The sequence below is a fragment of the Parambassis ranga genome, chromosome 16, assembly GCF_900634625.1.
Source record: "Parambassis ranga chromosome 16, fParRan2.1, whole genome shotgun sequence".
NCBI classification, from domain to species: domain Eukaryota; kingdom Metazoa; phylum Chordata; class Actinopteri; family Ambassidae; genus Parambassis; species Parambassis ranga.
Genome location: NC_041036.1, coordinates 3,811,298 through 3,838,719, shown reverse-complemented (window position 1 = coordinate 3,838,719; position 27,422 = coordinate 3,811,298). Strand labels below are relative to the sequence as shown.

At 43.3% G+C, this 27,422-nt stretch overlaps 1 protein-coding gene across 3 annotated transcripts in view; it reads left to right on the top strand.

Annotated features, from left to right (window-relative positions):
* Positions 1 to 27,422, top strand: part of vps13b (vacuolar protein sorting 13 homolog B) — a 263,370-nt gene that overhangs the window by 172,631 nt on the left and 63,317 nt on the right. For all 3 annotated transcript variants that reach the window (XM_028424569.1, XM_028424571.1, XM_028424570.1), the window contains 6 exons: positions 38 to 164; positions 1,508 to 1,651; positions 15,800 to 16,141; positions 16,545 to 16,959; positions 17,063 to 17,200; positions 22,929 to 23,324. In XM_028424569.1, the coding sequence (XP_028280370.1) occupies positions 38 to 164; positions 1,508 to 1,651; positions 15,800 to 16,141; positions 16,545 to 16,959; positions 17,063 to 17,200; positions 22,929 to 23,324 (1,562 nt within the window). The remainder of the gene's footprint in view (positions 1 to 37; positions 165 to 1,507; positions 1,652 to 15,799; positions 16,142 to 16,544; positions 16,960 to 17,062; positions 17,201 to 22,928; positions 23,325 to 27,422) is intronic.

Sequence of the window (27,422 nt, the reverse complement as noted above, 5' to 3'; positions counted from 1 at the left end):
ATACCAGTTAACGGACCTTGCCTGTATCTCTGCACAGCATCAGGAGGCACCAGGAGCGCCGGGCCATCCTGACGCCAATATTAACTGACTTCTCTGTCCGAGTGACGGCCGCCCCAGCCATCATCTTCAGCAAGAGTCTCTCCCCTGACAGCGGACAAACAGAGGTCAGTATCAACTTCTTGTATTTTCACAGTAAAATTAGAAATCAAATCTGACACTGTCCATATTTTTAATATCAAAGTTTGTTAACGGATTCTCTTGCATATTTTGCTATACGCTGACTTCTGGTGACCTTTGACCATGACCTGTTACAGCCATGATTGGAGCCATTACTCTCATATTCCATAGTTCATATGAAAATAGACATTGATTATGTGAGATGTCAGAAGTATTTACGTTTTGCTCTTAACATACAGTAACTCTCTCATTAGGAATCCCTCAGCCAGTCCACCATGTAATGGAGGTTTTTGACCTCAAGAGTTCAAACCTTTCTGCTTATACAGCTGATGTTTTCTGGCACAGCTCACTGAGACTTCCTGCCTCTTTGATGCCTTGTCCGACCACGCTAACATGCCCCTTGACAATGTGTAACAGCTAATCCATAGTTTCACTTAGACACACAAATACACGCACACACACACACACACTGTGATTTGTAGAACTCCCTCAGATATGGAGACTCGGAGCCAGTAACAACACAAACAAAACTGGACTTTGAACTAGGTAGTATAGAGCAATTTCTGTTGGTCTTAAAACCTCATTTGGCTTAACTGCTTTTTAACAGATTTGTGCATGTTGTTACACACATGTAACAGCTGTCTTTTTTCAGGAATATGAATATACTGTTTGTTTTTAAATGTGCAGTGTGTAACACCATCTAAATTTTCCTTTGCCCTAACTATATGTCATGTAACTATTATTATAACCTTGTGATATTTTGACCATGTGTTAAGATCGCTGCTACTGCTAATACCAACCTGTAATAACTACAATAATAATAATATAATAATGATGATGATGATGATGATACACTTATTGTAATTTGTTACAAGAATCTAAATGAGACAAACAATAAGAAAAAACTAAACTTTGAATAAAATATTAACTGTCTTCTTATGTTTTTAAACAGTGGAACTAAATAGATTATGTTTACACAGCAGTGTCCAATACCATTGTGTGTAGTTACTGCAGGTCTGGCCCATATGTGTGTGTGTGTGTGTGTGTGGTTCAACCCACAGTGTTAGTGAGTAATATCCTATTAGAAGTAGCCTCCAGGCTGAGGTTTGAACTGCTGGCTGTGGGCGGGACCCTAGAGAGGACAGAGGGAATAGGAGCGGAAGGAGGGACACACTGAACTAAAGAGACCGAGACAGAGAGGAGATAGAAAGTAAACAGAGTGAAAGCATACACGTTACGATGGAGAGAATGAGTGTATGAACCCAATTGTTTTGAATGTGTTTCCTGCTCTGGCCTCTGAACCCTCTACCTCCGCTGTCCCCCTTTGTAGGAGGTGGTGGTGTGTGGTCACTCTCTGGAGGTAAACGTGACCAGCAGTCTTGATTTCTACCTCAGCATTGCCCAGGTGCAGCTCCTTCAGCAGCTCCTGCGAGACAACATGGTGGGCATGGACGCTCCAGAGAAAAGCACTGAGGTACATACACTGTGCACGTGACTTAACAAAAGCACAATAACCCGAAAAAAAAACACATAAACTATATTTCCTGCATTGACATTTTTACACTAGAATTACTACATACATCCAAGTTTTTCCTGCTGCCATGAGATGAGTCTGTTTTTACTTAGTTTGTCAAAGTTGACCTCATGATTGTGCTGCTGAAACACAGGATTTGTAAACAATTCACAAACTCGACACACTGATGCTGAGCCAATAAATACTTCTGACTACATCAGAGTCATTTGACCTGGGAATAAAGGACAAGTTCACCCCCTAGACAAAAGCTAAATGTTAGTGGGTTTCTTTGTTTGTATATGTATAATTTAATTTTTTACTATTAAGCAATTACTTTCACATGCTGCACTCTGCAGTTATATTCACACGCTCACACATCTCAGCGTGGCCACAGGATCACCTCTCCCTTGCTGATGTAATTAATGGCTTGTTGATTTTTATACAGTACCACAACATGACGTAAATCCATTTGCTAATCATTGAGTGGGACTACGCTAGGATTCGCTCAAAAATCCATCATGGTCGATTTCTTTCTTTCGCCTCTGACTATTTTGGGTGAATCTAACACATTTAAATATTTACTCACTCAGAGCAAGGCAGTTCTCTAATGTGGCCTTAGTTTACTGTGCAGTGCTCAGCTGCAGCTTTCAGGGCCCTTCCTATTGTTTACAGGACAGGGAGCTCCCAGGCGCCATTTGCCCCGTCTGACCGCTTAATGAAGCTTTCTAATGGAACACAATATAAAAATATTTACCAGCTGTGGTGAGGATGGGGGGGTCATACATGAGGGAAGGGGGACAGAGGAGAGAAGAAGAAGGGGAATGGGATGAAGGGAAGTGGGTTGACACACTCATTTTACTGTTATCTCCTCTTGAGATGCTTTATGGGTGGGTGTGCGTACTCGAGTGCCGTGACTGGGTCAGATGACTCAGACCCCATAAAGGCTTCTGTAACACTATGTAGGCCTCACAGGAAAGAAAAAAAAAACATGATGCTGAGATTACACTGCACACAACAACACAACAATGTAGCATGGATTAAGTTAGCCCTACAGAAACAAATGGCAGTAAAGATTAGTGTGAAGATTTCTGACTTTTTTTATTTACACAGTCAGACCTAGGGAGGTGCCTGTTGTGCATCTGGTCTTGATTTGGGTGATCTCTGAGCTCTCACCCCTGACTTGTAATGATTCATGGCTTGATTCTGTTGAGGGGCAGCTAACGGCTGCAGAGGGTTCATCCAGGTTCAAGGCAGGATGAGAAATTTCAGCAGCTATTCTGGGAGGTCCGTTGGCAGCAGTTTGAAAATTAGTAAATGTTAACCTCCAAAAAAAAAGCATCACACTTCACCATCTGAGAATGGTCATTTCAATTCTCATAACGATGTATACTTTCCATCATTTTTCCAACTTCCCTTGCAACACACTGCCTTACTGCCATACACTCTGCAAGCTTCTCTGTGAGTGCAGGGTTATTGCTCAAGAACACAGTGACAGTAGCTCCTAATGTTTCTGAGCCATTCTTTCAGTTCATACAGGGATGATAACTGTTAGGTTTTGTGCAGAATTTCACCTATAAATGCTGTGTTATTGACGACTTCAGCTGGTTTAAGTGAAATTGAAGTGACCCTGAGGTCGGGATGATGTAATAATCAGCCATCACTTATTAAGAATCTAAAACTATATGCTTGAGAAAATACCTCCTGCCTCTTTGTTTTAATTGTATTTGCTTGGTCACAGTTGTTGGGAAATCTCTATGTTTCACTTTTTTATTCATTTCTGGTGCATCATAACATGTTCCATACTCATTAGGTCAGTCTGTGTGTCCTCACCTCTGTGCAGCTGCAGAGCATGGAGGTTACTCTGAATAAATGTGGTCTGGCTTTGGCTTTTTTGGACACTCTGTAAAACTATTTGTACCTCCATCCATCTGAGTGTCGTAAGTCTTTTGGCGGCTGCATCTGTCCGGCTGCTTGGCCCTGCAGCAGGGAGGTCAATATGACTAAGACGTGGTCGGGTCTGGTGTGTACAGGTCTATTGAAGCCCATTTTACAAGCTGCAGAGCCCTCTAGTGGTGCATTTAACTACAGAGCTGTGTGAGTCTATGCTCAGACCTCAGTTCCTGGGGTTCACGGGCTGCTCTGCCAGCTGCCTGTCTACCCCCCACTGACACGTTAGACACACCACCATCAAATATCATTGTTCTTAGTTTGAGTTTGGAACAGGTAAAGCTTTTGATATAGTTAGAAGAGACTAACTGTATAGAATAAAACAGATGTCTGACAACCCCCTGCTAGCAGCTTACAAATAATTATAAAGTTCAGATGCATTTCCGTTGCCAGTTTCCACAATATCAGAATTTAGATTTGGAACATTAGCTTTTTATTCAATCCCAGCCTCAGTAACGATAGAAATGGACAATTTTGTTTGTACTTCCTTTATACAACCTGTGCAAAGGATTCAATTAAAAACAGGTCGTGGAATTCGAGCATCTGGTGCAGGGGAATTGTTTTTGTTGTTGTGCTTCAATAAAGCATCTCCGCTCTCACAGTCTGCGCTGTCCCCAGCTACAGTTTAAATTAAACACTGCTCCTTTCTTATTTCCAAATGCTTTCCTCTCCATTTTTTCACATGCCGTTTGTCTTGAACAGATTCTCCACAATCACAGGGGCTGATTTCAAACAGTCCCCATTGCCCCTCACAGCTGTGTTTTATTGTCTGGGTTAATGAATTTGTTTTGTAGGGGCTTTTGGGTTCCCTGGCAGTGGTGAGGCGAGCCAGGCGCGTGGGCAATTCTGCAAAACACTGTGTGTGATTTCAGTCATTTCTGGACACCGAGCTGTGTTTTGAGAGGATCTGTCCTCACACACGCCGTCCATGCATACATCCAGACAACAGATTGTAGGTTGTTAGATTGTTTCATTCTGTTTCACCGTGCATTGTATGCAGTTGCCCACAGTTACCATTCGAGTTTCCACGTAAGTCATGATTGAGGTCCAAGCATCCAAAATTTCTAATCACTCCATACGCAGATGTGTAGCTCTTTAAATCACTGTAGTATTTGAATGTTTATTGCAGAGTTAGCTACGGTCCGTCACAGTTTGATTTCCTCTCATTTTTTCCTCGGGTGATGTTAATGATGATAAAGTGAGGCCGGGTTCACATCAGGCTGCTTTCAGCAGCAGGAGGTCCCACAGCCAGGGAGCTATGAATAGATGAGAGAGCGGTTTCTGGGACTTATCTCACTGCTATGTCATCGGCAGTGTCACCCAGCAACACAGAAATGCAGACCCTCACACACACATGTTCACACACACACACACACAAACATACACATGTTCCCCACATTCCCTGCATGGTAACTGTCTGTAGCCTTTTATTTGGGAGCCAGGACTATAATGCTTCTTCATGACAGAACAGCTGACCCCAGTGTGTGTTTGTGTGTTTGTATTCATCCTCACTATGACGTTATTTGTTCTTTGTAAAGGATGTCAGAAGTTAATGACTTGTGTGTCATGTGTAAGAGTGTGCACGTCTGCCTCTCATTGCCAGTCTCATGTCTCTTCCTCTTCTCCACATACGTCATTATCATCTCTTCTTCAGCACCTCAGTGTCATCCATCCATTTATAAACCCTCATTGTTGGCATCAGTGACTGTCATGCAGCTCAATAAACATATAGAGGAGAACTGAAGAAGCCACTTGGGGCGAAACATCTTCAAAAAACAATCCTTGAGTCCTGTTGCCTCAATTTAAACTCTTGGAAATGACTATGACCTGGATGAATGAGAGCATCCACAGATATAGAGGAGAATGTTTGTGTGTTAGTATGTTTCTCCCAGTCTCTTTCTCTGACACACACACACAGACTGAGGCAACCCAGGTCAGCCATGTGCTTGTACCACAATGTAAGAGGAAAATACCCTCTGGTACAGGGGAAGTCCCGCTTGGCTTCATCCTCCACCTCATCCTGGGATGATTACACGCATGGGAAACAGGGCTTTAGACTTCCTCCAACACTCGTGCACACACACACACACACACACACGCACTGATGCCAGTGCACACAAACATGCTAAGGCCAGCATACAGGTTCAGAAGTAGGTATCGGGCATCACAGGAACCTCCGAATTACAGCTTTTTAGTAAATGCACATGGGAGGCAAAACCTCTCAATCACCCATTACCTGCCTTGTCTTTGTCTTTCCTCAGGTTTCTTTCCTTTTTGTTGACTTTGTGATCTACAACCCGGAAATTTCCCTTCTCATCTTTAAGCTTTCATCCAGCTCCATCCTTTTTCCATCCTTTGTCTTTTTTCATTCATTCCTTTTTCCCTCATGGGACTGGCACGGCTCCTGGCTGGAAAAATGATGCCCTGTCCAGAAAACCTAGTTGCAAAGTTAGCTGTTGTTACTGTTATCTGTGTAGTAAATGCCTACCCTAAGAGATACACAGTCTTCACTCTCACACAAAGTTGGACAAATGCAGCTTTTAAACAGCAGCCAAGACCCAAGTACAGTGAGAAGTGAATTTACAGTAGGCACAAACATGCCATTCAGTAGCTGGTTTGGTTTGTCTGTGGGTTTGGACAGCAGCTTCGAGTTTTAGTAGGGAGGAGTGGCTGTGTAGCACAGACACTTAAAATGTGGTATCTGCACTTTCTGTGTTTAGTGTGTGTTTAGATCGAAAAGGTCATACTATGATGTCCAGTATTTTGACTCAGAATACAATCAGTGACTGCACCTTAGTCTGATAATTACACTTGTCCCTCTGCAGAATGAGTCAAACATAACCACCAGCAGGAAGCCCTGCAGATAGTCTGGCCCCCATCGTTCAATCAGGGTCCTTGTCCAAACTGTCCTACCTGTTTCTGCTCTGTAAAGCACTACAGCACCACCTCTGTTTTTCACTGTGGGAGCATGGAAGCCTGGTGACCTATTCTTCTGCCTTGTACAACAATTTAGCTCTCATTCATGTAGGAGTATTAGCTGAATGTCAAAAGCATGTAGGATGGCTTATCTAAGCCACGGTGTTGTTGACAAGCTTGGCTCAGTCAGCGACTAGCGCTGAATCCTTGTCTGTGTATGTTTAAAGTAAACCATTTCCAAGGCCGCTCCTTTTTGTGATGAGTGTTTCATATTGTCTCTTAGCTGTTGAGCTTTGAGAACCGAAGTTTCTTTCCTGACCCACCGATCTTTCCAGGACAGTGAGGTGTCAGAGGAGCTATTTCATGTTCTCCTGGCCAACAGAAATAAGACATCAGACAACAATAAAAAAAAAATCTAAAGAATGAAAAGGGAACAGAGTAGACAGTGGAGACAGCCTAAGAGAGGATCGCCAAGTGACAGAATTCTAGAGTGAGTATGGGAGAAATCCACAAAGATGAGACATGACACAATGAGAAAAGGAGTCAGAATCCGGTGTTTGCTTTGATTCCTGGCTCTGTCCTTAGTATTTGTCTGTAAGTGTGGGAGCTGATGTTCCTCAGAGGTCAGCTCTTAACCAGTGTGCCTGGTTATTAACCCTCTCTCAGGGCCAGATTCCTTTCACCCTGACCTCTTTCCATCCTGCTTAGCACTATTTTCATTCGCCCTGTTGCTGCTGAGAGGAATAATAAATAAAGCTCCCTGTGCAGCCATCTCCTTTTTCCATTTTGGCTGCCTTGCATCTGTAAAGTAAGTGTCGTTGTCTTGGCTTATCTTAAACATACATATTTTCATAGCCAATGTTCATCTTGCTGCCCTTCTTTTGTTTTGAAACCATATCTTTTTTTTCTGTCTCACTGACCCTCCTGTGTGAATCAACTGCTAATTGACAGCCAGTCATAACAACTCACCTTCCTTGTTCAGCCCTGCACCCCAACCAAACGTCTTCTCATAGCATAACCGTGGCACATTCTTAAATCGGCCCCTTGGAAACTCAATCTATTTGAGATCAGTAGCAGCTGAATTTGCTCTCCTCTCAATCGGTTTTGGCAAAATTGGCGTGAAAACTCCAGATAAACTCTCAGAGGTTGGAATTCTGTTAGAGCAGGGAAGAAAACGGCGCCTTTGAGGAGAGGCTCGAGGCTCCCACCATGAACCCGAGGATCGGGTGACAATTCAGGTGAGCAGGAGTCACGAGTGCCCTCTCTCTCTTGCCTGCAAGGGAAACGGGGTCATAGACCCAAGGGACTAGTAAAAGCAGGGCACACCAGGCCAGCTTGTAGACACACATGCAGTCTCTGTACACACACTGTAGTAGACTTTGTTCGGTGTAAAAACACAGAATTTTGTCTGAGGTGAAAAGAGGAAACGTTTTTTTTTTTCCTTCTACACCTGTAAAAGCAAGATTCCACCTAGAATAACAGGTGATGGAGAGTATTGGGTAACTGGAGGAGTGAAAAAAAGCATCAATGTTGTATATATCGGCTTCTTTCACATCCTTTTTTCCCCCAACTTTAATCCTATGGTTGACGGTTGGTCATATTACTAATTCCCTCTTGGACCTTTTCATTAATCAAAATATTTGCTATACAAATGTACATATCATGAAAGAATTGTCATTGATACAGACACATCCATCTTTCCGTATCTCTCAGTGGGCAGGAATAGAACATTCATTATTTTTTAAGTATGTGTGTGCATATAGAGAAAGTTAATATCAACAGTGAATAGCTGCACTGCAAGTGTTCAAAGGTACACTTTAACTGCTGCAGTATACATCAGTGTATATGTGTAAAATGAATTAGATTTTTGTGACTGGAACTGAAACCTGATAGAGGCATGTAAACCCACTGGAAGTCTGGGCAATGATAGATACGCACGGATAAGTTCCATGTAGCCACTTGAGACTCGACTGCAAAACATAGCTCAGATGGTTTGGATAATCAAAAGGTGGGCTTGATTTTACACTTCACCTGCTTCGGTTTGTCTGTTTGGAGGTGCTCCAGTGTGCATGTCAAGAATGAATCATCAGCTGTTCTTCACATGTCCCAGCTTTTGGAAAAGCCTGTTTGCTAAAATTAGTTCACAACAAAGTGCCACAACAGAAAAAAAGGCGTACATGAATGTGCTGGTTTAAAGTGAAGTTAGCTTTCACTTGTTCCTACAGTGTAATGCTCCACTTTAAACATCTGATATGTTTCTTTATCCCTTATTGTGTTCTTGAACTGTCTGGTTTAGCCAAGGTGTTCTGAAGCCTGCAGCCAGCTTTAGCCTTGTCCTTCATATCCCCCTTATCAGGGCCCTCCTTGCTAACCCAGATGAGGGGACAGGGGGTCTTGCATCATTCTCCTCTGAGAACCTAATATACAGCACATCAGAGCCTTTGTCTCACTCAGCCCTGGGAGCACATCCAGGGAGAAATTAAAGGAAGATTACTTCAGTCCTCCTCTTCTAATTTCAGCTCTGTAAATAGACAGTGAGCCAGGATTGTTCTTGTCTTCACGTTTTCTGTGCAGCTCTTTGTGTGTGAATGTGCGAGTTCTCGCTTTTGAATGCGCACTGGATGGTGTGTGTCCTGGCTCCCCAGGGTGTATGCTGATCACAGCAGCACCACCGAGTCCTCAGCAGGCCACCTGGAGCTCATCTTGCCCCCCTTTCCCCCTTTCAGCCCTACACCTCCAAACCCTGTCCTGTTCCAAACAGCCTGATCTTACCTCAGGTCGCCATTGTTTTCCCCGCTGTTGCTGTTTCTTCACAAACTCGTAACTAAAGCAGAGAATACAGACATGGCTGCCAGGCAGTGCAGGCAGGCGTTTCAGAAGAACACTCCATGACTTAATGAAAGGCATCTCCGCGGCTTTTTGAAGTCTCTCAGACGTCTAGCTTTTTTTTGAATTGCCAAGCCCATGCTAGACAGTACGGTTTGAGGTCTCTTTTGTTGTTTGTTTGTTGAAAACATAATGCCAAAACTAATGATGTTAAGTCAAAAGCTTGGATGAGTGATCTTGAGGTCCTCTGGTGCATAGTTTTTTTTTTGCTGCAGTGAGTATGTTTTTACTGTGTGCGTGCCTGCGGATGGTGGTGCATTGCCACACTTTGCTTTACCCACAAAAATATAAGCAGTGATGAAATAAAAGAATTACACACTGTCTCAGTTTGCATAACAAGTCCCCATTGATCAACATTTAAAGTCAAGTTGCAAACACAAATGATGCTCCACTGTATATGGTACAGGCTCCTTTCACATTACAGGATATTTTCACAGTAGCTGCAGCCACAGACACTTTCACACCCACTTTCAGAAAAAAAAAAAAACCTTTAGACGCCAGCGTCACCATCAAACCCACCTCGCTCAGGGACTCCTAGCATGTGTAATAACTGGAGCCTATATATTAGATTAGAAAATTACCCCCACACAAATCTCAAAAATAAATGTGGATGGTGACAGCTAATGAGAGCCAGTTGTTCTCTGCTCCATTCCCATGGAAAAAAAAAAGAAGAGAGGACAAAGGAAAGAAAGTCTGATGAATACTCTGCTGCTGTGGGGGCCAGGATCACAGCAATTAAGACGGACCCCAGGGTGCTTCTGTCTCTCATTCACTTTCATTTTTGCTGATATGTGTCTTCTAATCACACTTTTTCCCCCCACATCTGGCCTTCATCTCAGTGTAATCAGTTACCATATAAAATGTCAGGAGCCTGGGTGCAGTTGTTTTGGTGATGTACGACAAGGAGTTAATATAGATGTTTTTACATTGCGTGTACAGGGGTCATTGATTCATTTATCAGCCATTCAGCCAAGTTTTCCATCTGACTATAAAAGTTTCAGGGTTTTTACACTCCCTGTTTTGTTTAGCATGTGGTTGATATCTTGTTTATCATTAATGATGCAAGCATTTGTTGATAAAGTCGGGTCGGCAGCGCCTGATTCAAGCCAAGAGATTATGTTGGATGAGCAGAAAGAGACTGTGTATCATTTCTGAATGCTTACATCATGACGGCTCGGGCACTTTCCCCCTTTGTTTGTTTTCACTAACACAGTTGTGGTGTTAATCTAGAAATTGTCTTCTGGCATTTTTGAACACTCATCCTTCAATGAGTAATACAACTGAACTGCATCCTGCTTATACAAACAGCCAGTGTTATTGTAGCGATACGGAGCAGTGCCTTCGTGTCCTCACAATCACCCCTAACCTAAAGTGTCGGATTTGATTGGTGGACGTGAATCAGGATTTTGGTTTAGACTTGTGGATCTGTTGAGGATGACTGAAGCAATAAGTCTCCTGTTGAACTTTTAGGGTGGTGTCTGTCAAACCTTTTAAATCATTCTCGATTGCCAGAGATTAGGCGCACGGCACGGCATGGTGGGTTTGGCGAGCCCCTCCATGAGACGGCAGTCATGCTGGGAAGGCCTCGTCCCTGAACTCAACACGTTTAGCACACAACGCTGCATCCTGCCGAACGTCTGCACGTTGTATGCTGTTCCGTCTTCGCTTTTGAAGTTCAATCAATTAGAAAACGGAGGCTTTGGCCGCCACATCTCCACAGAGCCAGGTCTTTGTTGAGCAGCATTCTGTAGTTCCCCAGATGGACCACATTAAGCTCACTCTTTTCACAATTTTTCTTTTCAGACTCCAGCCTTTATCATTTAGCATCTTTGTTTTGGAGCCAGGGCTTTTCCAAACCATAAGGCAGCTGAGAACTGAAGAACATCATCTCTGTATTCATGTTTGCCTGCCTGTCCATCTCTCCTTTGTCTTTTTCATGTAGGTGTTTCTCAAGCCTCCGTTTAGGTCGGCCTTATCCTTCCTTTCCTCACTTCTCCTCCACTAGTCCTTTCCGGATGAAAACTGTTCCAACTGACCGAGCACTTTAGGAATGTCAACATGCATAAATTATTACTGTCACCCCAATGTTTGCTTTCCCCCCCAACTGTCACGTGGCTTCAGGAGAGCGATGGAGCCTCTGACATGGTAGGCAAAATAATCTCACATTGTTATTTCTTCGGTCCTGTCCACACAGGAGACAAGGAATGAGGAGAGATTATGCGAAGAGAGAACAAAACGTTTAGCATATTGTCTCCTGTGCTCCTTTGAGGAACATGTTGTTGTATCCTGGAGGAGTGAACCCACCCACCAGCATTATTGGGTGGGTGGTGGTGGGGGGGTGGGGGGGGGGCTTGTTAAAACGGCCCCACTTGGCGCCCTGAGCTTTGGAGTACACATTTAAAGTGCAGTCGACAGTCACACTGAGGCACTCGGCATCCATTTGTAAGCTCCAAGGTCGTGACCTTCCATTGCTTCTTTGTTGTGGTTCAGTTGAAGTGCATAGCAGGTTGCCTTTGTTATAGAAACAAAGTTCAGTGTATTAAATGACTGCCTTTGATGCCCTTTTTTTGCTGTGTGACCGCTGTTATGGCGTACAAAGCAGTGACTTCATATTATAAATGTCTTCCCCCCTCTGTTTTCCACAAGAAAATGAGACAATGAATTGCGGTCTTTATGGCATTTGGTTAGGCATTATTGTTATTATTTTTGATTAACATGAGGTATTGCTGCATTGAGGTTTTCTTCCATCAGCACAAAAGCACAGGGGCCTGCTATCAGCTTTATAGTTCTGGTAAACAAAAGTGGATAGCACAGCAGGGGCCTAACCTGTAAACTCTGATGTAGTCAAGATACAGAAGTTAATTTCCACACAGGCGTCCTGCACACAAGTAGCCCGACTGAATAGCACTGTCAAAAAGATTTAGTAATGACTTCCCACATTTTCAATAGGAATTCTGCTGGCTTTATAAGCAAACATGGGAAAGCTGATAAACAATCACCTGGCTACTAAGGCTACTGCAACTCTTTGTCACTGGCTGATACGCATTGTTGTCTCTACACTCAGCGTTTCTCTTTGCTATGAAAGTTAAAAACTTTTCTTTTTTTAGTGGCACCCTATGGTTAATGCATATTTTGTTTTTTTTTCAGTATGTATTAAGTAGCCTTGGGCTGCCTGGAAGCCTTTAATGTAGAACTTGACAGGATTCAGACCACAGTGAGAATATGTGGCTATTAAATATGGCCTTATGAAAAGAATAATAGTCACCTTTGTTACTTGGTCTGTATTTATTTTATTCTTTCCTGTCGACTACCATGGACTTCTCTACCATCTTAAAACATCCAGATTTCCATGTTCCCTGATCTCTGAACCTGAATTGCAACCTACTTTTCACTCATCTGGAAACAATCAACAGCATATGTGGTATTCAGATGTAAAAGTTATGTTGTCATATTCGACTAGCCAGCCAACACTGTAAACGGGTGGCATTTGGATGATGTGACATTTGCTTCCGAGTATTAGCCTCCCTCTAGCCAAGCTGCTCTGAGTTACACCGACAGAAATGGGGTCAGAAGTCGTACAGATGCGCTCTGATATGATTGGCACTTGGGAGACTCATGGTTTCACACTTTGGGGATTATCCTCCATTTTCCAGAATGTTCTGCCTAGAGACTCTGAGGGGATGACCTCATGATTGGCTGATGGGGGTGTGGGGAGGTAGAGTGTGTGTGTGTGTGTGTGTGTGTGTAGTCGCACGTTCATGATCATGATCAACTAAGTCCAGAGAAAGATTGCACTGGGATCTGGAAACAGCGTTTCACTGCAGCCATTATATAATATAATAGAAAGTAATGGTTGGAAAAGGGGATTTCAGCTGGGACCAGGCCTGTAGCTACAGTCCATGTTTGTATTCTAAATTTATTGCCCTCTGTCAATGAATAAATTGGCGTAAAGTTAATGCCTATAGACTCCAGAGCTATATGTTTTCTGCGTATACCTGTTCTCTTCTTCAGTAAGTAAGTACAGTGGGGATATAACTCAGCCCAGAGACACAGGGAAGATGCCAGATATGTGCTTTAGAACTCTAGCTGAGATCAAATCATGGGAAAAACAACTGACCTCATGTGTGTTTACGTGTGTATATGAATGCACTGATTGTGATGTGGTGATTCAAACTATATATGAACATTGTGGCATTTTTTTTTCTCATTGTCTCTTTTCCTGTGTGCCCCTGATTGTGTTCCCCATTATCCCCCTATTCCACTTGTAAGCACATCTAAAAATAGACTAAGAATTTGCTTAGGGGGCACTCTCTTAGTAGTGGTGGTTAAAGAGAAGACGGGGTATTTGCTGTAATTGTAAATGCATGTGTACAGCCTAAGCTTGGGAAGAGAGACAGAGAATCGTAAAGAGTATCTGGCAGTTTCTGCTGGCTCTTGCTCTTTCCCAGCTGCTGTGCAGCTTATTTGTCCCATCCAATGTGGAGCACTCCTTGGAGTGGACGTTTTGCCTTTGCTGAATACCTTTTCAAATACCTCCTTACCTCAACACAAGTTTCACCCGCTTAACACAACACACATGGAGACAGGTCCAGGCCCTCTTTTTTTTTGCCTTCTCTCCCCTCCCTGTTGCTTGGAAAATCTTACATTTCTGCAGAAAAGAAGTGCACACATCCTGTCCTCATTATGGCAGGCGAAAAAAGAGGGGATCTGGCAGGGCCGATCCTATGGAAGCCCCACACATGAGCCCGGTCGAACAGAACAGGCGGGCGGGCGGGCGGGCATGCTGCTGCGTTTTATATGGCTCTTGTTCTTAGCCTTTGATGACACTGTTTAGAATAGGAAATATCTAATAAGTCAAGTATTCTGTCTAATGTGCTGCCAGTGGGTTTAGTATTTGCCTGGAGGTCTTGAAACACTATCTCGGCCACAGCAATAATATACATTTAAAATTCTCATGGTGGGGGTGGGAGGGAGTCTGTATGTAGAGAAAGAGAGTGTGTGTGGGGGGGGGGGCAGCTGAGAGTATGTGCTGTAATAGCAACCATGTGCAGGGTGAGGCAGATGAGGGTGTGATAGAATGGGACACACCTTTGGTCTGTCTCCCGTATTTTACAATTCATCAAAATCATGCTTCAAAGGATGGCAGTAGCTAATTGAAACTGACGTTGTACCCATTAACATGGATCAGAGACGTCGGGAATAGGCCTCAATAATGCTGTAACAGCTGTATTAATAGGCCCAAGTCGTTCATGTTTCACCTAACAAGCCTGCAGCGAAAGGAGGACGGTGATGGGATGCAGTTGTGTTTTCTTATGCCCTCTTTGTCTTTGCATTTTTCTGCTTCTGGTTTTCTATCAGTCTCCACTGTAGAGGAGAGGAGAGGGTGCTTTAGTGTGGTTTCCAGTCATTTATGTCACCATCTAGCATGAACTCGGGAAAAGTAGAATCTTCTCTATGTATTCCAGCTTTTTTAAAAAACCTCACACATCAGTACTATGAAAACAGGTCAAGCAATTTATCATTCAGTAGGTAGCATTTAGTTTTATATGTTTGTCTCTTTCCTGTCCTGTGGGAGCCGGTGGCGGCTTCTTCATACTTTTAAAGATGGCATGCTTTGGTAGCCTGTTTTCATTGTTGCTTAAAACCCAGCAACCTACTCACATTGATTTACATCATCTGTCACTGAAAGCTTTTTATTGCCGGCTGGAACCCTCCTCCCGACATCCGTTTGTTGGAGCCAAGCATAAAATCTCAGCTGCTTTATACACAATATACCACAGTCACTGCACAAAACAATTTGATTTGCCAGGTTGAGGCCCCTCTTAATTTAAGACATTCCCAATATTACAAAAAGTGCAAAATAATTTTTTTTTTTTTTAGACCACAGAAAAAGTCCCAGTGCATGTCTTTAATGTCTCTGTGGCTGTACGACGCTCTCTGTCTTCACTCAATTTGTCCATGGTTTTAATCAGATGAGTTATTTGTCCTCGTCGAGGGCCGTGACGCACACAAGAAACAAGTTTTACAATTTAAAAAAAGAATCTGTTTTCATCTGATTCCATTATCTCCTTTGTAATGCTAACAGACAGTTTGGTTGTTTTTGTTTATTTTACCACTACTTGCTACTTTGGCTAATACCAGTTTATAGAAAAATGTATATGACAAGCTGAAATTACTGTACTTAGCTACTTTTGATACACTTTGTGAAAGAGTGATTGCTGTTTGAGGGTAAAAAACAGCATTCATCTGTTACAACTATCATCAACTATACATGTTATATATAATGATAATCATGATAAGCTTGTGTACTTTATTATACTAACATCTGCATCAACCTGACTTTAAGCTTTCTGTGTGCAGGTTTGTCGTCAAAAGCAAAAGCGGGGTAGTCGAGACCCTGCAGCGGGCGCCGACTCCTCATCACGTCATAGTGGGACAGGGCAGGACAGCGGCTTTGGCAGTGACAGCGCTCGCATCCGCATCGTCCAAATAGAGCAGCAGAGCGGTGCCAGCCACCACTGCATCGCCAGGCCTTCCCACAAGTCCACCATCACCAAGAACCTCAGCTTCATTCCTTTTGACATATTTCTCACTGCTAGTAAGCTGTCTGTCATGACATACGCTTGCTCCAGTCCTCCCAAGGCTCTTCCCTCATCCTCCGACACCCCCAGCACACCCGAGAAGAAGGAGCCCGGGGAGAAGGTGATCATGTATTGGATGTGCCTGCCATTTATATGAGCCTTGTACACAGTATTACACAAAGTAGAATTTCAACAACATTTACATAAATTAACTGAATTTAATGTTACAGTCACGTCTTTCACTGCCCATGTAGCTGTCTCAATGGGTTAAATATAAGTATGTGTATAATGAATGATAAAAGCTCCGGTTATGTGTGCAGACTGAAAGGCTTCTGGGCACCAGGTCAACTCAAACCCACACAAAATAGAAAAGCAATCATTGTCATAAACGCTTAGAGCTGTTATGTTAGTATGTCAGTATGCTCCATTTTTTGCATATGTCCAGTCCTCCCTCAGATAGGGTCACCATTTAAACGCTTGGATCAAAACTGAAGTACTCAACATTCCTTTTATATCTGATTTAGGTGGGAAAGAGTGCCCTTAACCAGCCGGAGATCCAGTCTGAGTCTCCTCCAGCATCAGCCTCTCCAACTCCAGATCCTGCTTCTGCTGCACAGGGTTCACTTGCAGGCCTGACGGCTGAGGACATCCTTAACAGTAACACATCCCAGCCAGCCTCCCCTTTGCTGAGAGGCAGTCTACTGTCCCTGGATGGTCTACCCACTCCTACCCGCTCCTCGGCTCGCCAAGCACTGGGCGTTACCATAGTAAGGCAGCCAGGAAGAAGAGGGGCTGGGGACCAGGTGCTGGAGCCCCTCTTGTACCTCCAAGTGATGCAGCCCTCTGCTCTGCTCAGCTGCCACCATCGCAAGCAGAGGATGGAGCTGTCTGTGTTCGATGTGTCTTTAAGAGGAGTAGCATCTGATTACAAATGCTTAGGTGAGAATGAGGAGGCTGGATCCCCTGATTAGGATGCTTATGTTTGCCAACACACAAATGATACATGAAATGTGATGTTTTTATCTTCCTCATTTTTGTCCAGACCCAGGAAAAACCCTGCCAGAGTCCCTAGACTACAACGTGTTTTGGCTGCAGACAGTGGCAGGAGAGCTGGACAGTAAAACAGGCATCCCTCCTCCTCTGCTTTGCCTCCAGATCAAAGATTTCCTCAATGGACCAGGTGGGAATCCACACAGACACACACACACACACACTTCTGATTTAGAGCATCAGTTTTACATTTGGTCACATTTAAAGCAGACCACTGTGAAGCCGGAAGAGCGCACTTGCATAAACAATTGTATAGTGAAAGCAAACACAGCAGTCTTCCTTTCTGATGTGTGTCCACATGATGAGCAGCCCAAGTGACAGTGCGGATGTTTGCTACAGGAAGCCACTGATATTGCTAATGTCTCTCACAGTGAACAGCAGACTACAAGCTCCCGTGGATTTAAGTGCGTGCATATGTGTGTGTAGCGTCAGATTTCTGTGAATTTACCTTCCACTGGGTTCGGTTCTCTATTTTTAGACTGATATGATATCCATATGAGTAGCTTTAAGCTAAGGTTGTTGACCTAAGGGTGTGGCTGACATCCTACCCAAACACAACTGCAATGAATAAAAGTGTGAGTGGGCTTTGGAGTCTCAGCGTGCACCACCTTTTTATCCCTGCGAGGGTTTCATGAACGCTGTGTGTAGGCGCAAGACATCCTTAAGCTTCCTGAACCTAGGCCAGATGTTGCAGATGCATACACACCAAAGTCTAAGACATACTTTGACATATAGGCTGTCTTTCTTCCACGTGCATACAATCATGAACACATACTGTGCATGTATACAAGGAGGAGACCCAGGACGGATCGTAGGTGTTATTGATGATGTGTTAGCAAAGCTTCCTGTCCCCCAACACGCATCGCTTCCTGCTGTCCTCCTGGAATCACAAAACACAAAGCTTTCTGTGCAACCCACCATCACACAATGCAGCCTTACACTACCAGCGACTACTGCGAGCATGACCTTTTCACAAGGCATAACTTACATCGAATATATATGTTAATATGATTAATTTCAGTGTATATAGGACCTCTGATCTCCTACAGCAGCAAGAGTTGATATGGATGACATAGGCTTCAGGTCTTTTGTTTATTGATCTGGGAGAAACATTGTATTAATCCATTTCACAAATTTATGAGTGCAGATTTACATATATGGTGGAATTCAGGTGTTTGCATTAAACTTGTAAAGAGCAGAGTTATCTCTATCTCAGTAAGATAACTCAAGTTATAATCAGTCACACTCATTTCCCTTACATAAACACACACAGACACACACACACACACACACACACGTACATACATACAAACAAAGACTCAGACAGGATCCAGGCTCTGTGTGAGGTTGCCCCAGGTCATGCTCTGCTGGAAATATCTAGAATTGACCACACATGCTACTGGTTCTCCTTCACCCTTTCTACCACACAGTCATGCACACACACACTTTTTCAGCTGTGTGTTGTTTGGTTAGATGACTCTCTGGGGGACACAATTATGCTCATTCTGGAGGAGGGGGGACAAAGGGAGAATATCACACACACATAGCGCCTGTGGTGATTTTGTTGGAGATATTGATAGATAAACAGGAATCATTTTCACGTTTTAGAAGAGACCAACGCAAAGTGTGGAAGAAGTGTTGTTGGTTTCGTAGGTGACGACGAAAAAAAAAAAGGATGCGTAGGTGACGACAAGATTAGGAGGAAAAAGTGCATTCAGCATTCTGTTCATCTGTCCCCTGTTATTTTTACAGATGGTTTATTTGCGTGTGTGCGTATGTATCATGTTTGGCGGCTCTACTTTGATTCGACAATGCTTCACATTTGATTTATTTCAACCAGGCGCAAACGGAGAGCAGACCGCCGTGAGGCCGCGCCGTGCCGTGTGTTTACAGCAATATGCTCGCAATTTCAGCAGCATTTATTCTGCAAGACCAATCAAAGCTTCCTTCCCAAGGATGCTGAGTGGGAAACACTTGTAACATGTGTAGTGTAAACTGGATGGTGTTTCAGCATTGACCCTCACTCAGCAGCCGCTCATCACGTACACACACACGCATTCACATAAACACCACTAATGCAGATGCATACAGGAAGCCAGATTTTTCAGAACGAGGAGAGTTCAAGGCTTGACCAGCAAACACATAAAAAGACTGTGTAGTGTTTGTTTTTTTCAACATGAGCAGAGTTTCAGTGACTGACCAGTGAACACACACATACATTTTTTCCTTCCCTCTCATCTTTCCTACTCAGCTCTAGTTTGAAAGGGTCAGTGAGTGAGTCCAGAGATGTAACTGCTACCACTTGGAGACAAGAGATCAGCCTTCCCTCCATAGAGAAGCAGCAGGTGATAGATTAGCTAGAACAAATTGGAACCATTACTCTCCTGTGTTCCTGGTTCCCGTCAAGCTATGAGTTCGTAGAAATGTTGTCAGTTACTGTATACAAGCGTGTGCCCCTCCGAACCATCCAGAACCTCACTAATTTGAGTCAGATGGCATCTGAGCTCGGTGTCACTGGCCTTACTTGGTATGAAGCTTTTTTTATATATATATAACAGTGGGATTTTACAGACTCTCCTCAAAATATTATTGGCCTTTCCAAACACAGACATACACTCATGCCCTTCACATACAGGGCCCTTGTGTAATTGGACACATTGCCACCTGTGTCAGACTCAGACTTTCTGCTGTCAAGTGTCAAGCGTGAAAATGAGCTAGAGAAATCAAAGGTGGGGTGGGAATGAAAACAGTGTTGGTAGTGGTGCATTGCGCGTACTCATATGCCCAACACCAGGTTCAAAGTGGGGGCGGCGTCATGCATGACCTCACTAAAAAGGCACAGTAACCTGGGTAATAAGCATATTTGATCTCCCCTCTACTACTTTGCAGTGATATATATACGTGTGTGTATGTGCCTCTGTCAGACCTTGATCTTCCACTTTCTCCGTCGCTAATAGAGGCTGACACCTGAGAAGGGCCAGTGTATGATTCTCCCCCAGCCTGTTCACATTAAGGCTTGTTCTGAAGGTATGCGAACACCAACAGCACCTCTCAACCTTCAGACCTGATGCTCGTTCTTTGCACAGGCCTTACACGGACTCTCCAGCTTAAAATAGTTGTTAGTTTTATGGCTGAAGTCAAAGGGTTTTCAGTGAAAACACACTTGTGTGTGCAAGAATCCAAATGCTGTTAAAGTTCTTTCTTCTTCTTCCTGCACTTGGTGATAAAAAGGCCACCACACTTATTTCAATAATGTGTATGTCTTCCCTTCTGGCTCTGCTTCAGCTGGTGCACATAAAGCTTAGCTGACACACAGATTCATTTTTTTGCTTCACTTTAGAGACTGTATGAGAGAGAAGCATCTATCATGGGACAGTCACATCTAGAATTGCAGGTAGTCTGTCCAATCTATAAGTTTGGTCATGGTTTGTGAATGCTGTAGTATTTTTTTGTTGTTTTTTTTTCCCATCGTTAAATTTAAGTTTCCTTTTTTATGTTTTTCGGTGAGGTCACATGGAAACTGTTCCTGCCTCTGTTTCACAGACATACATTTTCAACTGTAGATACAAATCATCCTGCAGGCACACTGTAAAGAGGAAGGAATGTGTTGTTTACCTGTCAATCAATGAATAATCATTCACTGTGTCTTGAGTTGATGTAATGAGGAGAAGATTTTGTGTGTATAATAATGAAATTGCTAGCTCTATACTCAATTTTGCCAAAGCAACAAATAAGGTGCATTCACGCAGAGATCACATCTTTGTAGAGGTCAGCATCTTGGACCCTTCAGGTTGTAGCCAACATCAGTTTTGTTGTATCACTGTCAAAATGGTCAACACTATAAAACCAAAAAGACGTATGTAAAATACCAAATATTGTTAATCAGAATCAGAATCAGAAATACTTTATTGATCCCCGGGGGGAAATTGTTTTCGTTCCAGGTGCTCCATGTATACTCAAAAAAGACAGAAATACAAATAAGGTAAAGTAGTGAGCGCAAAAAATAAAAAATATAAGATAAAAACCTAATAAATTCTAAACATTAAATGAAATATGCTATGTTTGTTTATATAATTAATTAAGACCCTATAGGCCTTGGTTGCAGTGCTAGTTCAGGCCAGGTGAGTTATAGATGGGTTAAACAGGTAATAACTCCTTATCTATCTATTTTTTTTAGGGTGGGTGCAGAAATGATCTTTTTGAGCTTTGGGAGGGAGGACAAGCAGTAATCAAGACCAGGTCTGCATGTGCAGAGAGCCAGGCAAGGCCCAGGCCCAGGCCCCAGTACTGGCCCTGACTGGGTGATCAGAGACATCTTTTTGTGATTACAGGGGGGGTTGATTATGTTGCGGGTGGAGAAGAAGTAATAGATAGAACAGAGTAAGGAAGAGAGAAGAAGCAGAGAGATGAGCTACATTAACAGGGGGAGGAAAAGAACATGGGAGGGGAACAGAGGAACCTGGACGAACAGCTGCCTCTGGACTATTTATTCCACCACTGGAAAGTTTCCTGGTGATAAGTCAAGTGGAAATGATAAGCTACATTGCACAGCAAATTCCACCTATCTTTCCTCCAGTTCCTCTCTCCTCTCCAGCCATCCTTCCATTTGACCATGTGCCTCACGTCCACTGGATTATATATAAAAAAAAAAAAAAGAATCCTGGGGCTGAGTCTGACCCTGTGTGTGCATGCTTGCCTGGCTCTCTTGGCTGTGCTCCCAGTCATGTCATTTAGTGCGCCTACCTGGGAAGAAGGCAGACAGGAGGCCTAAAACCCTTAAAAAGCCTCTAAACACTGGGGCCTTGATGAGACCATGAAAAACAGCTGCGCTTGTTTTCGGCCGCTTCCCTCTCCCATCATCATGACCAAGTGGAAAAATGGGATAATGGAAGTGGTGTAAAACGGCATTGAGTTAATTCATGTGTCTCTGTAAATTCCAGTCAAGTGTTTGAAGACTGCAATGCACCAGAGAGTGAGAGAGAGGTAGACCGGCAGAGAGTAGTCTCGGATTTATGTGGCTGGCATGAAGGAAAGATTCTCTTCTGCCGTTCTGCAGTGTCACGTTAGGATGTTACAGTGAGACAGCCAATAATGTGTGTGTGTGTGCATGTGTGTGCCCATAAGACAAGGGGAACAAGACGGAGACTGGACCCAGCTGTCCTTTAACAGTTCATTGCATGCAAAGCTGAGTGATTAGAAGACAAGAGAAGAGCTTAAAGTTTGATTTACGACACACAGCACCACAAAGTATCCAGCTTGTGTGTTAAGATAGCTAAAAGATCTGCTTTTAGAGGACACTGAGAAAAGCCTGTGTTGTTTTAAAAACCCCACATGGATTATGTCCAGTTTATGCAACATTTCCATATTTCAAAAGCAGATTTTTTTTTTAGAAGAAAGAGCTCCAGCCAGTGGTGAATTTATTCAATTTGCATCATAGGGTTTGACATAGTTTAAGAGGCCCTACTTGTGTGTCAAAGAAGAATAAACAGGCTGTCGCTGGATTTCTAATCATAGAAAAAATATATTAAAAATTCAAACAGGACACACAGTGAGACCTAAAGACTGTGTCTTTATCCCTCTGTCATGAGGTAGCTTTGTTTTCTTTCCCACCAGTAAAGTTATGTTTTTATTACCTGCCCAAAAGCTTTGCTCTCTCCACTTCCTGCCTGGTTTTCTTCGTCACTCAGCACTTCATAAATACAAGTCAGGATGAGCACGAGAGTTCCTCCCCTCTTTGAAGAGAGCCTACTCAGAACCTGTCCACAGAGGGAGTTGTTTGTAGTTTTGTGGACAGTACAGTTTTTCTCCCCCACTTTTTTGTCTCTCATGTTTTGCTGTCTTCTCTTGTCTGTCCACAGCTGATCTGAATGTAGAGCTATCACGCCCCCTGAAAATCAACCCCACGCTGGCAAAGCTGGAGCAGGCCAAAGCCTACCTGAAGAAAGTCCTACCAAACCACACATGGGACATCTCCAGCAAACCACCATCCGCTTCCTCCAGCCCCCAGTCTTCTCCTACGAAGGTACTGCACAGGGCCTTTCCTCCTCGCTCAGACCCACACCATCAGACCTCGGCCCTTGCTGAAGCCAGCGGTGTCGGGGCCCTGGCGCTGTCCTTCCAGAAGGTCTTACTCCACACTGCCCAGATTTTAGTAGTCATGGAGACAGAGGCCCATCCAATGAAGCCCAGCTTGACTGTATCAGTGTCGGGCATGACAGGAAGTCTGAACATCAAGTCAGGGCCTAAGATAGAAGGTGAGTATTTTCTTTTTTAATAGTATATACAGTTTATAGTTTTATAATGTAAAATAATTTATCAGCATCTAAGTTCTGATGCTTTAGAGTTATACCTTTGTTTTTTTCCTGCTAAGATTTATCTAAGCTCACTGAATGACCCTTGTTGTGTCACTAAAGTAATGAGGGGCTGGACCTGCAATGACTCATTGTTACTCTTTCTTGATGTAAAAAGTGAAAAACATCAAACTGGTGATGTGATCCGTCTAATTCTGCTGTATTTCAAGATACTGCCACTTGTTTCAAGGGAATTCTTGAGGCAGGTGGAGCTACATTGGAAACAACTGTAATGACTTCACCCCATTTGGCAGATTTTATCATCTTTTAAAGTAACCACAGTTTTAAGACTCCGTAATACACTAAACTGAGTGTACATGCTTTTTTGTGGCGTGTCATTTGTCTAGTACCCAAACTCACTATTTGAGCCAACAGGAATCCATCCAGGCCCTTTGAAAATAAAGTACAGTTACACAGGGCTCCAAATATCCAACACAAAAATGTAGGGGAGAACAAATTGTTCCATTTCGTGTCATTATGTAACCAAACAAGTATCAAACACTAAAGCGCTATACTTGGTGTGCATTGCATGTACACTTGTTGCTCGGGCAGATCGTACAGCTGACATGTAACCTTCAGGATTACCGCGGCTAGAGAACATGTTGTCAGTGTTTGATGTGCATCTGCTGTGGAGAAAGAGTTCTGAATATTTATTTACCAGTGCTGCTGCTGCTGCTGCATAGTCAGACTTTCCGCTTTCCACCCTCGTTTGTTGAGGAATCTGTGATGTCTCCGCCTGTTCACATTCTGTCACTCACTCACACTGGGAAAGATTTTGAACCAGATAGCCGTTACTTAGAATACCCCCCCACCTGCCAAAAAGAAGGTTTGTCAGTAAACTGTAAAGTGAGATGTTTGTGTTAGTTTTGGATCTAGATTTGTTGTGGGGATCTGTGTGTATTTGATTACACAGTTACGTGTGTATTAGGACCTGAGAGGCAAAGATATTTTCATGCATTCATGTACGTGTGTGTGTGCAGATGTGTGTGAGAGAGTGGGAGAGTGAGATGTTTGTTTTCGTGTTAGGACCAAACCCTGCCTTCATCTACACTGACTGTTATCCAGGAGGCATCAGAGTGTTTCCATTATGACAATCAGAACTGCTAATGCTAATGTAAATTAAAAAGCTTCCAATTTCTCTCTCGCCGCCGGGTGTTAGCCGGCACGCTCTAACAGATGATCAGGATTGTTTTTTTTTTTGGTCTTGTTTTTCACTGTTGAAAAAAAACACTGTTCTCCAAATTAGACAGTAGATGGAAACTGAAGGATAAAAGGGTGTGAGGGGCTGACATGCCACATGCAGTAGATAACAAGGAACACTTTGACTCATTATTTTGCAGCAAGTCCATGTTTTTACCTCAGGGCCACTGAGCAACACATCCTTTTGTTGACTGGGGTTGCAGGGGGACGAGGACAAAGCTGGAGCGAGACTCCCTAAGTGCCTGCATCTGTCTTACAGATGTTGTTATATAGGGTTACTTCAGATAAAATGATTGTCAAAAATGTTAATTAAAACCTCAAACAATTTGCACTTTGTTTACTCAAATCTGCATAACTGCACCATGACACAATACCGAGTGCTGCTGCCCTGCTCTGATTTTCACCAGCTTTCATCCATCTTTGATGTGTTGACTTTGATAAACACAGCTATAACTGTGTGTGTAGTGTAATGGAAAAAATAGTTTAGAAACAATTGCCCTAATATGAAAGCTAATCCTCTCCCAATCACTTTGCTTTCAAATGATGCTTCTATTTTTAATCGTCGCTCTTTCTTGTGCACACAGTAATTCTTCTCAGGAGGTTTGTTAATAGTAGTTCTTTGATTTGTGTACAGTAAACACAGAAAGTAATGATTGATTTGTAGTGAACTGCCTTTTCATGGATATTGTTTTCCCCACAATTACCAGCACATTGAGGCCCGAGCTACCGCTGCACTCCAGACATCGCAGTCTTGACTGGACGCAAATAAAACGGTTGGGATCAGGACCACTGGTGTTTATTGACATCCACTGGATCGTTCATCCTCAGTTTGGCTCCAAACTCTTTGAAGTACTGTTAGTTGTTAGGGCTCAAAAAACATAACATCATGTATGCCTGTTTTCAACAAGACATTATAATGACTGCCATATAACTGATGCTGTCATCATGTTCCACAGACGTTTGTTCAGCTCCTCTTATATCATATTTGAGTGCTTTCTGAAATACCTGTGAGGTTTTAGCTCCTCTGCTTAGATCTCAGTCAAGACCCTGATAATTCTCTTTTTTTTTGGTCTCATCTCTGCACACATGTTGAAACATCATTTCAGTAATGCTGACAGTAGAAGACCTGGCACCACATACCCACAAAGAAGACCTTGTTTGACCTTTGTTTTTACCAGATTTTACAGCAAATACCAGAAGTTATCTTGCTGAATAACATGTTTGTCTCACCCACTTGTTTCTTTTTTTTGTTGTTGACAACTTAAGCACCCCGTATAGATCTTTGTCACAACGCACACACGGCTGTTTTCCCCTGAGGGCTTCTTCACATAGTGTTTCCAGATTTGTTGCCATTGAAAGGAGACAAACTGTCTCCAATTACGCAGACTGATCGCTGGTGACAATAGATGTATCTGCTGGCTTTTAGCCTTAGCTGCACCACCTCCATCACTCACCACTCCGGTTTGCTCCGTGCCTAAGAAAACGGATACCTTGGAATTTTTCCGAAGATAAAGGTTCGGATTCCCGTTCTGTAAGTTTGAGCCTTTGAGCTGCCACAATAAGTCAGCAGGAATTACCCCCCTGGGAGAGGCTGTACATGAGAGATGTAAGGCAGGAGAATGTAGCTTTACTACTGCTACAGTACGTATCACTTCTGTTGCTGCTGTTGTTGCTCGGCTGGGTCTCAGGCAGGCTGAGACTGATGGACCAAATCCTGAGCAGACCTCAGGTTAATGCCAGCGTGCAAGGAGAAACAGTAGGAGGACGAAGAGGATGAAGGAAGGGTTGTGAAGCAGGAGGCTTTGGAGATAAAAGAGTGGAAGAAACATGAGAGGAGAGAAGTACTGATTGAGCAGAAAGATCACATTAGACAACAGGAAATCATTTTACAAGTTGGACCGGGACAGATGAGCGCACATCAATCATAGTTTGAGAAAGAAAGGAGATACGCAGTAATACCGTACAGCAGGGGAAACAGAACACAGGTAGTCTGCGTGATGTCATTACATTCACCCCCATCCCAACCTGTCTTCATCACCACACATCCATAGCTGTCATCCACCCTCCCGCTCCTACCATCAATGCAACATCTGGGGCTCCGTACCTGGTCATGGCACCCCCCTCACCCCCGTCCTGCCAGGGGACAAGATGGAGAGAGAGGGGATTAGGTTGACAGTGAGGTGTGTTACCAGATCCTGTGCTAATGAAAAGCAAGTGGAAGCCCCGCATTCCTCCCTCCATCCACAGCTCACCACTCCCCAAGGTAGGGGGGCATTTATAGTTCAATGAAGAGAGGGAACAGATGTCTTAGGGTCCATGAAACAAGACCCTCCCTATTCTCTCAGCTCTCCGTCACACTGCCCATAGAGTGGCCCTGATTACCTATGAACATATGCTAACACACCAGCAGAACCTATTGCTATTGCACACTTTTTATATGCATACAACACACACACATACGTACATGCAAAGCTTTCTCCTCGGCTCTTTGCTTCTGTGGACCCCCTGCTTCTTCATGGGGATTTACTCCACCATACTTGTAAAGGAAAACTTTTGTGGAACAATCTTAAAGCTGCACATTATTATTTATGCCCCTTCTTCTTCTTCTTCTTCTTCTTCTTCTTCTTCTTTTTTTATAGTTCAGGTTTTATTTTGTTTCCCTTGCCAATCTATGAATTACGAGCGTGTCAGTTTGTTTACTCTTCTGAAAAAAAAGCCACTCTCTTCCATTTATCACATTATTTCTGTTTCAGTGGTCAGGGAACAGCAAAAGCTCCAAGCCAACAAAACTAATAAATTGTT